The 13,898-nt window shown below is 35.5% G+C and overlaps 2 protein-coding genes across 3 annotated transcripts in view; both read right to left on the reverse strand.

Annotated features, from left to right (window-relative positions):
• On the reverse strand, nt 99–2,525 carry LOC105167417. Its single transcript, XM_011087123.2, has one exon. It carries the CDS (start codon nt 2,159–2,161, stop codon nt 452–454), a length of 1,710 nt encoding a protein of 569 aa, XP_011085425.1. The 5' UTR covers nt 2,162–2,525; the 3' UTR covers nt 99–451.
• The window catches only part of LOC105167418, a 12,052-nt gene continuing 2,209 nt past the window's right edge, over nt 4,056–13,898 (reverse strand). For both annotated transcript variants that reach the window (XM_020695589.1, XM_011087124.2), the window contains exons 5-13: nt 13,368–13,438; nt 11,622–11,680; nt 10,769–10,873; nt 9,617–9,674; nt 7,905–8,041; nt 7,772–7,828; nt 6,058–6,155; nt 4,926–5,137; nt 4,056–4,421 (exon numbers count right to left, since the gene is read on the reverse strand). In XM_020695589.1, coding sequence (XP_020551248.1) covers nt 4,351–4,421; nt 4,926–5,137; nt 6,058–6,155; nt 7,772–7,828; nt 7,905–8,041; nt 9,617–9,674; nt 10,769–10,873; nt 11,622–11,680; nt 13,368–13,438 — 868 coding nt within the window. In that variant the 3' untranslated portion in view covers nt 4,056–4,350. The remainder of the gene's footprint in view (nt 4,422–4,925; nt 5,138–6,057; nt 6,156–7,771; nt 7,829–7,904; nt 8,042–9,616; nt 9,675–10,768; nt 10,874–11,621; nt 11,681–13,367; nt 13,439–13,898) is intronic.

Consider the following 13,898-nt stretch of genomic DNA (forward strand, 5'->3'; position numbering starts at 1 on the left):
TAAGCTAAAAACTCGGCCTGAAAAGACGATCAGAGTTAGATTTTTCTTGAAAAGACGATCAGAGTTAGATTCTTCTTGAAAAGACGATCAGAGTTAGATTCTTCTGACGATCATTTTATAACTCCTACACAATAAAAAATTATGTGCCTCCAAATGCTATATGCTTTTGACTTCCAAAATGCCTTCCTCTCTTATTTTACATCATATCACCAACATTGAACTCTCACAAATTTTCTGGGAAAATTAACTCAAGATGATGCAGAAGATATATACTTGTCAAACACTGCATACAAACAAGTAATATTGTCTTAAACTTACAGGACACTAACAAATGAAACAAATCCTACACATGATATCTAAAGCTTCTTAAGTTAACCTGAGACGAAATTTCTTTCGGAGACAAACACATAAGATGCACGAGAGGAAGTCCAACACCTCATATCGTTGTGGATTAGGCGGTAGATGTGCAAGTATTAATGCCATCCTTACAGTCCTTAGTGAGATCATTAAAAGTCTCAATCTGTTTTTTACCCCTCAACAACACTTCCGTATCGACACATATCCTCATGTAACCATCAAACTCAACTGAATTTCGATTATTGAGCTTCATTGTTTCGTCATACCAATCACTGTTAGCATCCCATAGATCTTTATATTCATCAAGAAAGTGTGTGGAATACTTGTCCTTCAAAGGATCAAAGAACGACGTGTCTGGCTCATTTGTAGCAATGTAAAGATTCCTTCCATCTTCAATTTTGCCTTGCAAAGTTGCAAGAATGGCTTCTGGTTGAGTGTCTCTATCAAGATTAGGCCACAGCTCCTTGTTGCTTGCCTTCTCCCCTCTCTCGACATGAACAGCATCAAAATCCCACTTCATTCTTGCTGCAATAGCGGAAGCCACATCCAACAACCGTCTCGACTTCCAAATCATATGCCAAGGCCGCTGAATGACAGACTCCGTCTCACCTTCACAAACTCGGTACCAGTAATTATCCGGCTCCACGGATCCAAACTTCCTCATAATTAGAGTATCCTTCACCTCAGCTAGCTTCATTGGCGTCACACAGAAATCCTCCACCAGATGGAGACTCAATCCATCTTTGCGTTGCCACTTGCTCCATTCCGACCAAAACTGAGCTTGGTCAAGCACCGATGCTGAATCCTTCAAGTGCTCAAAGTCGAAGTAGAACCTGAAATCTTTACCTTCCTCATCCACACCAGACGAAGAGTATATCTTAGACAAACAAATGCTAAGATCCATCACCAGAGTCCGATTCAAATACTGTGCCTCGCCTAACATACACATGAAACTCCACAAGTATTGATGCATGCTCTTGCACCTATCACCTCCACCAACATAAATCAAATACTTGCTACGACTAAATGAATCCTCTGATTCGACCAACGGAAGTGCGTCGTCCACATTTTCCCCAACCATCGGCAGGCCAAGAGAATCACCCTCCACCTTTGCTCCCTCCTTCTTACCTTTCCCTTTTGCCTTCCTCTTCCTCGCATTCCCACCCGAATGATACTCCCCCATCCCAATCAAACTCACCGTGCAATTCTCAAACCTGACCACCGTAAAAGTCCTATAATCCTTGTAAAATGCAGCTGCTTTCCCTCCTTTTGGCCTATACCGCCAAGCCATATGGCAAGAACTATCATTATCCCCACGAACCGGCCTCCCAAACCGGTAGAAATGTACGTCCTTAAATTTATCAATGGTGGACCTCATCAACAAATGGAACACATCAGGATCACGACAATCAATTGGATCATCAACGCGACACTCACGGGCCTCAGAGACCACCGTGGGCTCGTCAACATCAACAAAGGCTGCAGTATCGATATCGGTAATGTTAATAAAGGCAGCAAATGCAGTCTGATTGGAGGCAACGAAGTCCTCACCAGTCTTAACAACACCAACATCAGATTTAAAGGTGGCAATGGAATTGGATGAGAAGAAATTCGTGATCTTTGAGGAAGGGTGGAACAAAGGGTCGTCAGGCTGGTAAGTGGCAGCAATTATGGTGAAAATCAAGACCCCAATTACGAATAAAGTGAAACAGAGATTGCCCACCATTGCTAACGCATTCTGCCCGAGATTTTCAGGCCTGAAACTTCCAGTCCTCGATAACGCAAATGAAGACCGACCCATCATTTTTTCTTCCTTGTTCTTGCCTTATCAATCACAAGAATTGGAAAAAGAGGAAAAAACATAGAACCCAGAAAAAAAGAGGTTCAAATTTAGAGAAAAGGGCGTGCAGAAAACGGAAAAACTTGGGGCTGGAACGATCTGTTAAAGGTTTGAAGAAGAGGCTATAGATACAAAAAATTTGAACGTATAGGCGGACAGCAATTACTTCTTCATGCAGTGGGAGAAGATTGAGGATCAGCTCAGCTGTGAGGAGACAGAGAGAGAGAGAGAGAAAGAGAAGTGTTAGCTTGGAGCTAATTCAGAATCTTGCGAGTCAAAAGGAAGAAGGTGAGACGGCGAGCTGCAAGGCCACTTGCTAAAATGAGGCGGGGGGCGGAATCCGTGTCCTTACACTGTTGTTGTGCCTTGTTTGGCAGTTACTAAAAGTTAACAATTTTATCATCTAAACTTACTTATCACTTTTGGTGTTTTTCTTAATTCATACTTTTTTTTTATTTTTGAATAATTTAAATTAAATTTATTTAAACGAAAAAGTATAATTAATTTTCTAGAAACTTCTGCAATTTATTGTAAAATTATTTATTTTCAAATAATTATTATTTTATTTTTAAACATTCCTAACGTTCATTACTGCTTAAAATACGATATTTTCTGTGATTTATTTTCACAAAATAAAAAGAGATGTTATTGCAATTTGCAAACTCCAAACGTAGCCCTAGCTCCGGGCGTAATGCGCACCCGGTGCAGTCCAGACAACTGCGTCCATTTTTAAACAAGTATTAGAAATACATAATTTTAGTATGTAAGAGAAAGAGACAGAGTTCTGACTTTACAAATATACCCACAAATATGTTTAATTTGACTGTCTTTTTTTTATATATATTATTATTTTGTTAATTTGACTTTGGCCAATAGATTACATTCTTTCATTTATTAATGAAATATTCCACGTCAGCATTCTACTCTTTTTTAATAATTGATTTTTATTTATAGGAGTACCCATATTCTATAATACTTACACATATAATCAGATAGATACGACACATATTTTAAAAATAAAATTAATATATGACTGACGATTAAAAAATAATAGAGAATATTTAAAATAAATAAGTAATTATATTGGTATATATTTTTAAAATATTTAAAAATTTAGTGTTGCAGTATTACAAATTCCTCAGTTGTGAGTGAGAAGTATTTTTTCTTTTTTTATTAGTATCGATTAAGGTCAAAAAAAAATTATTATAAATTAATTACCTATGGATTCGCATGTTTTATAACACATATATGCTCAAAATGTAATATTTTAAAATTATATTGACAATATTCTTTAAGAAAAGTTCTAATATATATATATATATAACAAAAAATGTAAATTTTTGAACAATTATATGAAAAATATTTGTATAATGTTTTCATTTAGATAATATTTATTTTAAATAAAAATGTTATAATAATAGAAAATAGTCCATGTTACAAGATTAAGGAAATGAATAAATTGCTATATAGACTATAATTAGAGAGTCTTGAAAATGTGTAAATGCATGATATGAAATTTCCTTCAAAATTATAGATGTAAATTACATTGATAGATCTTTGTGAGAAAATGTAATCTCCACGCTATTATCAAGAATAAATAAATAAAACAGAAAATTGAAAAAATAAAATAATACAAGATATATTTCAGATGAAAGAGCAGCAAGAACATCAGAACTTTAGTATAGAACGATTCAAAAATGCTCTCTGGACCAGAATCAAACCAAAGCACAAGAAAAACTCCCCTGTCAAATTCACACACACACCCCTGCATATAGGAATTATACATGCCATATATGTGTGTGTGTATATATATACAGAGTGTGAGAGATGAATTTCTACCTAATTTTTCAAATATTTGCTATATTTTGTTCAAAAAATGTCAGTTTGTCTATGAGATATCATTGGCAACAATAGCAGGCACCAATTGTTCAGGTATATACAGAATGTACATTGTCAGTCCATTTCCCAACAGACATGAGAGGAGAAAAAAAAGGTCCATACCCAAGCTAATATGCAATCTTCTCATCCAAATTGATCGAAAGTTGACACCAAACAACATCTTGAGATCGTCTCATGCTCAAGAACAGCAAACCTTATATTACTCGAGTATCATAGTTTACAGTATGGAGTCTCCAGCAGGGAGAACATGAGCACTAAGCAGAATTCTGCTCAGGTACTGTTTCCTTCAGAAATTCAGGCATTTTCAAAACAATCTCGGCAAATGCTGGAGGAAAAAAGGCGACATCAGAAGGTAAGTTATGGCTTTTATTCACAGATACACAGTGAGAGTGAGTGTTTTCTTTCTTTTTTTTTTTGTGTGTGTGTGCGCGCGCGTATGAGTATTCATGTAAGCTGGGAATGTCGGTATCATCAAATAAAACAAGTCACTGATTATACCCCTCTTCCTTTTCAATTACTAAAGTCTACCCTCCAAGTTTATAATGTGAACATACCGCTCCATTCCGTTTGAATGGGTGATAGTATTTAGAAATTTGATGGTATGTTAATATTCTACTTCCAAAAAGTGTGTGTTAGTTCAATATATAATCCTAAAAGGATGGTAATTGTATTTTTTTTTTTTATAGGAAACTTGTAAGGGAGGTTTTTGTAATTTCAAAAGGGGAAAAAGGTATAATCAAGAACTAGATTAGCTACCAGCAGGGGTCATATCCATAGAATAAAAGTAGGCAGCTAACTGATTGCAATAACTCCATAAAGCGAGTCAAACCTTCCGGCAAGCTCATTGATCTTAATGCATCCTCCGCATATAGCAAACGAGCAGGAATAGCTTGACGTCCTAAGGCTCCGTAATCCTTTCTGTTTAGCTGTCCTGCACCAGTCCATGATTTCTTAGGTTGCTGAATCGGCCATGCAAGAACACTAACCACTGATGGAAGTGTAGAGAGAAGATCAGCATATCTGAGGCTCACTGTGACCTTGCTGTCAGAATGAATCAACACAAGAACACATAGAAAGTAAGCATCCAAAAACCAATTATAAGAACATGAGAAGTTCTAATTACTTAGTGCAAGCATAAACAAAATAAATGTTTTCCCTTTCCATATGCTAGCTGCAGCATGGTTGAAGTGTTTAAAAGATTAACTTGACTAAACGCATGGTTGTTTTGACAAAAAGGTTTAGCATGCAATATTGGTGCTTCTTTCTAAAAGGATTAACCAAATGACAGAACTCAGGTCTGGTAAAATAACAAAAGAAAAGAATAATTGGAAAAGCATCAAGCTAGCATGTGATTGCATTTCATGACGAGCTGAAAAATGCTTGACCAGAAAAAGAAGCTACCATATAATAGAATTTCATTCCAAGATACAAGCATAAATACAAAACAGATGAAAAATCCAAGCATCTTCTAGTTTGCCTTTTCTTGTCTCCAAACTCATGACGCCAACTTTCTTAGTTTACAACCAAGAAATACTAACTGGATAGCAGCTTGTTTAATATTTTAAATTGCACTATAAGCAGTTCCCATTCCATTTCCTGGGATGGAAGAATCTGTGGCACAATTAGCCATGGGGCACTACCTAATTATCCCAACAATTTAGCATACTGGGCCTCTACCAAAATATTTCCAACTGATGAAACAGCAAATGCCATCTATTTTTCATGCTACAAGACAAAAGTGGAAAAGCCACGATGAAGCAAAATCGACAAATGGATGCTCTTCCTTTTTGAGCATATAAAAACGTTGTACAGCACTAGTTAAAGACAGGAACTAAATGACTGCTTCAACACCCAAAACAAATAGAAAAAGATGGTCCATGCAAAGTTTAGAAACAGCTTTATTAGTAATTAAACAGATCAATCAAATGCACAGATAAGCACAGGAAGCAGCCTTCACCTACCAATTAAAGTCGGCAAGCACAAATTCAATCATATGATATGGAAGGCTAAAATAGAGTTCTCCTATTTGATTTCCATACAACTCCTTTATAAGGCGAACCTGGAAAAGAAGAGAATCAGTGATCAACATATATTGTTCAAGACCTCTACTTGGAGAAACATAATGGAAAAAATAAGAAACAAATGATGATGCATATAAATCCACATAATAGCAACCCATTTGAAGCGAAAGAACCTAGAGTCCTTCCTGACAGCGTGATTCTCGCCATTGCATCCATCACGAGAACAGAATATATTTCATCCACACAACAATTTCATTGGAGCTAAGGCTGTCTTCCATTGGATGTTCTATTTAAACTTTATAGCAAAGGTTTTGGATTGATTGAAAATTTTGACCAACCTGGTTATTAAATGATTAAATGAACGTACTTCTGAAAGATTCTAGTAGTCCTAGAAAACTATATTTATAAGTTACTATTTGATTATAGTTTCGGTAGAGACTTAAGCAGGAGTCTTCTTACTTAAAAACATGAGTCAGAAAAAGAAAAATGAAACAATGGGAAACATGTCTCACAAAACTAAAAAAGGTAATAATTAACAATAGACAAAAGGATCACGTAGCCCACACCATATCTTGTTGAAGGCTTCCAAAACATTTAGAATAGATACAATCTGCATTATGGTTCTGCTAACTAATATGCTGAAATCAAACTCGGAAAGCAAACAATAGTTTCCAAAATGAAACAGCAAGAGCATTAAGTTTACTAGTTTAGGCATCTTCAAATTGCAAATTTTGAAACATAACTAGGTAAAGAATTTTGGCTGAATTCTATAAATGTTTTAAAAAAATTCCACATGAGTGGACATTTTCTTGTGTTAATATATGACTCAGAATGCCCCCTTTAAAAGACTCAACAAGCACAAATAGAACTGCATGAAACACTTAACACAAAGGCATTAAACCAAGAAATGTGACCATCAATATGCTTTAGCAGGGCAGAGTACCATGGTTATATCTTTTGAAAGAATTCATGAGCAGAAGCCCATATTCATTCTGATGATAAACACGGAGGGATGACAAAGCTCTTGGTCTTTTAACGCCTTTTAGGACAACTGAATGAAGACATGGCATAATTAAACCTGCAGATCTGAAACTTACAAGAACTGCCCCTACTTTATGAAATTACCAAAACACACGAATAACTCCAAACTCTTCTAAGATATTATTTCATCAATTCCAGGTCCTCTTCCTTGCTGGGGGCAGAGAGACACACACAAACAGATTTCTTGGTAATTTACTATGGGAATGTGTTTCTACCTCAAATAATTGTGTTTCCTTATACTCTACTAGTCACTATGTAAGATAGGTGCACACTTGTGAGCACATATAGGTACAAAAACAGGGAGGGAGGGAGTCATTGATGTTTGTTAATTGTTAGAATCATGTTTCATATAGAAAATTTGTTGCCCTCTCATTTAAATCATGTTTTATATCTAAGCATCAGTGACCTTCTATGTACTCTTAGATGCCATAACCAAATTGTAGCATTTAAGGGGAAATACTAGAATCAGAAAGCATGTTCCATGATTCCATAACAAGTTTACAATGAAAAAAGAAGAAATAACAGAAGAGCGAGAATGAGACAGTTAACTATTCTGCATATGCTTCACGCAAGAACTTGATCATGCATTAAAGACATTTCCAAAAAAAGATACCTGCTCTCGTCTGTCGACATAAGCCTGCAACAAGACTCCCACATAGTCTATGAACTTCTGAAAACCAAATAAGGAAAATAATATCATTTCAGATACGCATGATCAGCACATGACTTCGAGCAGCAGGACTTACCATTGCATTTGAAGAGAGAAAATCATTTTCCGCCTCCCGTATCGGCAGGAAAAAAGGAATAGTATGTTCGATAACAGTCATTTTCTCGAGAAACGATTTGCTTTCAAGAATACAATGGAACAACTCGCAAGGTTCTCCTGTAGATATCAACATTGGAATAGTTAGTAGTTTCTTATCTTCTCATCCATTCTACTTCCTGCCTTCTGAGACAATAAACTGCAAAAGGAAGGTAGGGGATTTGCTTGGATCCATAACTACCAAGTAAATAGGCTTTGGGAAATATCTATACTACACTATGAAACCTAAGCTTCTTAGAATAACTAATTTGGTGTGCAAAATGTACAATTCCTAAATTATCCTTACACTTTTCACATTTAAAAAGTAATAAAAGGGTTTAAGTAAAATTAACATCCTACATTACTTGACTTCATTCCATTACCTATTAACTGCTCAGCATTCTCATAAACTTTCGATCGCATTAACAAATTAAAATGCCATGCATTGTTCACATACTAATTTATTCTTTTCACCTTTTTGCTTATACAATATTAATTTATTAAAATAATGCAAGATTTGTAGCAAGATATTCTTTTGCACACACATCAAGTGTGCGTTGGTAGCTAGTTGTTTATAATAGATAGATGCAAGGAACTATACAAACTAGAAAGATCAAACTGATATCAGACATTCAGGTAAATGAGTAGTTTCCATGGATCACGATCTCACCCATCTAAATCTTTAGCATAGCCAATATCTCTTCTAAATAGTGTCTACTTAGTCTTTACAATTTAACATGTTTTTACGAATGACTCGACAGTGGTCCTAAGACGAGTAATGAAGTCGCTCCACCATGATACGGAACCTTGGAAGTTCTAGTCATACAAAGAATGTAAATTTGCACAAGTGAACCCTCTCAAACAAGCAATTTGTGGTAGCCTTGTGCACTAAGGAAGCCCACCTAAGCTTTTATACCTCAGTTGTATATACTAATAGTTGTGACATGCTCAATGTCTATTTAACTAGACTGAATTGAATTTGCCAAAAGTTCTGATGCACTGAATCATTGTGCTTAGTATAGCACTACATTCGGCATACTTATATGTTTAGTTTAATTGGAAAATGCTGGCATTTTGGAACATAATATCTTAGCGCAAATTGTGCAAGTATTGTTATTATGGGTTCAGACTGTTCTTTTTACTTTTCCTTTTCTGGTCCTAGAAATTAAAATGGAAACCATAATAGCAAATCTTTCTGGGGAAAACCGAGAGGAGGATATGGGGCAGTATGAAAAAAGAGAGTGAATGAAGGGATAAATTCATATCAGCGGTCAATTATTTACAACATGATGCACCCAAAAGCATAAACAGAAGAACAATTTTACCAAAAGATCTCTCTAGTTTTAGCACAGAATAATAGATAATAGGTAACTCAATAAACAATGAAATTTAACTAACAAGAGAAAACAATATCTACAAGATTCCAAGACAACTAATCCGCTAAACCAAAACAAATCTGAAAAATATATAAAAAGAGTTAAATCGTCCTCATCATGTTGGACCACTAAAAATAGTTTGAGGTAATAGACATGTGAAGAAATCTTCTTGAAGACGTCCCTTTTCATTGACCTAGAATAAATCAGCTAGTCAAGACTTTGTATCAGAGAATATTAAACCTATAGATGAATCTCAAAAAATGCATTTACGAATAATTACCTGCAAATGATGTCTCATATTGGATGCCGATCCTAGCTCCTTCCAAGCAACAGATCATCTGTTCATTCAAAATACCTTAGAAGCCAAATTCTTATCTTCTACTATCATTAAAGCTACTTTTAAATTACATAAAACTGAATTGCTGAAATCAAGTTTTGGACTATGAAGGTCGATGACTTGGCATTACACATGCTGCACCATTAACGTGTACGGAATTATTAATTCTTATAAAGTAAATGAGAACTCCAGCTGATTAAGAAGGCTAACATCTCAGAAAAGGTTCCAGCATTTCACCAATGCCTGGAGTTCAGAGGATTGAAACAGACATCAAGCAACCAACAAAGACCACAGGTGCTTTCAGCATGCTCGGAGCCTGTTTCACTAGTCACCTGTTATATCAAGCACTTACTCAGTTCTAGCTTCATTCTTGAACACCTGATTTTTGGTTTCACTATTATTTGAGGTATAAATTCATTATTCCACATATATGAAGTTCTTGTTTCTCCCCTCCCTCCAAAAAGCTCAAAAACAAAACAAAAAGGAATTATAAGAACACATTATAACTGAATACTAAATTTATATCTTCTTTTTCGCGGGATTCACAAATGCTATAGTTTGTTTAGAACATTCAGAATAACCATCCTCTTCCACCCCCAACCCAACACCCCCAGAAAAAGGAAGTGATGAAAATGGAAAGGGAAATATGTATACATGACGTGTTGGACTATTCAGAGTAGGAACCACCTATGCATTATGTTAAATGGAGAATTTTGCAAACAGTTCCTATACCAGTAATTATATAAATAATTATCAGTGTCATGGAGATGATTAAAAGAACTTACACCCCTAAGGGTATCCAAGAATAGGTTAAGCTGGTCCCCAAGTCATTTTGAAACCAATACTCGTGATACTCCAATCCATATTCTTCCTAGATGCTTTCACTTCCAAAATTGGATTTGTTAAATGCATTATAATGAGGCAAATCTTATACTCTACATACAAAACAACTGAGTGAAGAGTAGCATGTCACTTTCTAGGAGCACAGCTTAATCCTCTTTAGTATGCATTCTCGGATATGACAAGAAAAAATCCATAGTATATTACCAATTAGGAAATACCAGTAGCCAAAAGAGATAATCAATCATAAGTTACCTTATTTCCAACTCTGTAAGTTATTTTTTCATGAAAAGGAAGGTTTGTCACTGCTGTGGTCTCCCCTGGCAATTGCATGGCTTTTCTTTCAGCCTCCACGTGCACCTAGCATGAACGGGAAGCTGTTTAACATAGGAACATTATCCAAAAGCAGGATCCTCCAACAACTAAACTCTACAATGGAAGGAAGCAAAAAATGGACAAAATCTATACAAGAAAGGACTTAGTTACAAAAGTCCTATATGAATGATACCCCAATACCATTTTTATGCCCACAAGCATAACCCACATTGTACACTTCAGCAGTAACTACTCAGGCCTACTTTTCCCATGATTTACAAGAAGGCTTAGAAGCAGAAACTTGTCAATGTTATGGATGATAAAGGTATATCAAAGTTAAATACTTAACCAAGTCTTATAAGGTTCACACTTGAAGCCTTGCCCATAACTTCAATCTAACTGAAGCACAATAATAGTAATTGAGAGAGCATCAAATTTAGGGCTTTTCGATGTACAGATATCAAAGTTGATGGTATCATGCCAATACAACAAAAACAGAAAACAAACACAAAAACTAGCTGATACTTTATACAAGCTGTTACAAATAAGGTGAGTTGAGAAAACGATGCATAACCAAAACTTGTGCTTAAGAAGTAGGTTAACCATTTTGGACCAGATGCAAAAATAAGCAAAGTAATTAAGTCTGCAGGTGGGCCTTCGAGCTGCTATCTTTTCTTTGGTCCATGTGAAATATGAAAAACATGATTCCAAGTTACGTGCATCACTAATTCGGTCAATTATGGAAAACAGAAAAACTATAACAAACAGAATTAGGAACTTAATAGGATCATACCCGCTCCCTTATCGTAGCTAGTAACCCATCATTCCATTGCTCACCATCTAAGCATATTTCTACAAGATAACAAACATTACATCAGAACTAGCAAATAACTTATGGGGGTATGGAGGGAGGGAGACCAGAAATGACTGAAGTAAAATAGACAATATACCATGCGAAGCTTATACAAGAACCACTTCAAATAAGCAATGAAAAGGAAAGCTCACTGATTAAGTTCACAAGAAAATTTCTTGTACTGATATTCTAACTCAAATTCCACTATCTTATGCAATTCAAAGAGGCAGCACAAATGTAAGAACCTTTCACTAAAGACCCAATAAAAGAATGGACGCAGCTCCAAGTAAAAAGTAAGTAAATGCAATCCAAGGTCATTTACGTATCCCAAATACACCTCCAAAACTCTATAATTTCATAAGAACCAGTTACATTCGTGCCTTCAACAATAAATGTTGTAATGCTTGATATAACATTCGGTAAATCCTTTGGTAGTAGTCTTTACAGAAATGGAAATATTATACATTACAAAACAGAAATGCTACTAGTTGTGCATCTTATTCATATATATACACCAATCTAAATTGTTCCGCACAGGCGAATATCGAGACCTTTTTTATCTCAAAGAAATGTCAAGTTGAAAATTCAGAGTATAGATAGAGTTTATTTTTTATGTGTGTGTGTGTGTGTGTCCGACTGTATCAGCTAGGAAAATGAGATAGTAACAGTGACACGTAACATCAATCCTTCTGAAGTTATGGGACTTCCTTCTTTTGTTTTTTTGTGTTACTAAGGATCACAAACAGAAATAGCAATACAACACTGGGATTGAATTATCTTGACTTTTTCCTCCCTAATGCCTTTCAAGGAAGTCCATTTTCCAAAGAAGGATATGCAAACTAAATTGAAAATTCAAATACCTAGAAGGCTTTTCTCACCCAGAACCATTAACTATATCAGGGCGACCAAATTTCAAAAAAGTACTCATCTGCTATAGCAACCCATATTTTCCATTGTTCATCTTCTAATTTACCAATTATGCTGGTCTCATCAAAGAAACTTTATCCTCCAATCTCAGACACTACAAGAAAAGGAAAGAAGAAAAAGAAAAGCTAGATGTCCGACATTGAAAAATGACTTTGTTGAACCAATAAATGGTTCCCAAGAACCTATCAGACACCAGAACCGAGGCATTTGCTTCTGCAATATCAAAGTTCAGAATAGACTCTAGAAAATATGTCCAGTTTCTGCTAAGTGGCTAACCAAAGCATACAAAAGATATTTAAAACCAGAGCTATACCTGCAAAAGGCAAAAAAAACTTAAGATTACCACCTATAGAGCATCAATCACCAGATAGGGTTTGCAACTTTTGCCTAACTAAGAGGTGGTCTTTAATTGCCTCTCATAAAAGGGGTTATCAGTTGCGGTGTCATAAACTTTAGGATTTCACTATATCATCCTAAGTCCAGCTACGTACATGTTATTGTAAAACAAAATTCTTACCTGAAACTCTTTCTTATTTTCTTTTTCCCAAAAATCGTCTGGATCGTATCTTGTGATTCTAATTACTTCTATAATGCTTCTTTCCTACTTTGCAACCAGTAATTTATATCTTAACTGGTTCTTCTCCTGCTACATCACTATAATATTTATCTAAAACACAGGAATTTAATATGATACAAAGACGAAATAAGCTAATAATTTATAAATTAAGCAGAGGCCAACAAGACAATATGTTAAAGTACCTTGAGTTTGAGAAGCACGGGCAGCTTCAAATTCCCTTTGCAAACGCTCAAATACTGTCTTGTCAGAGTCCCTAACAAAGTAAGCAACTTTTAAATTCTCTTGAAGAAAAATAGCAGTAAAAATCATGCAGAGACATAGAAAGACAATCTTGCAGGCAACATAAGGTGGAAACTGATTCTGCTTTATAATTCAATAATCCGGTAACATGTCGGAATAATGCAGTTAGATTCATGGTACTCTTCAAATGGCTGGGTCCCTATCTCATGAATTTTACAAGATGGCAGAAATACAGCCCTTCAATATAAGTTTCTTATCCCAGCACTCCCACCGAACTTCTGGCATATTCTTCTCAGTTAGAAGCCAAAATATATAGCCTGACCCAACCAACCCAAAGAAACTTCAAAGCTGGGGTGCTTCTGAAATATGGCTGTCAAACAGCAGTTGAGAGTTGAAAGAAAATATATTAATGCATCAAAATTCAGAGGTCCTTGAGATGGAAAATTGAAAAAAAAAAAAAAAAAAAAAAAAAG

The sequence above is a fragment of the Sesamum indicum genome, linkage group LG8 (genome assembly GCF_000512975.1).
Source record: "Sesamum indicum cultivar Zhongzhi No. 13 linkage group LG8, S_indicum_v1.0, whole genome shotgun sequence".
NCBI lineage: Eukaryota > Viridiplantae > Streptophyta > Magnoliopsida > Lamiales > Pedaliaceae > Sesamum > Sesamum indicum.

Coding starts and splice junctions, on each gene's coding strand:
- LOC105167417 (XM_011087123.2), bottom strand. CDS start 2,161: ATGATGGGTCGGTCTTCATTTGCGTTATCGAGGACTGGAAGTTTCAGG.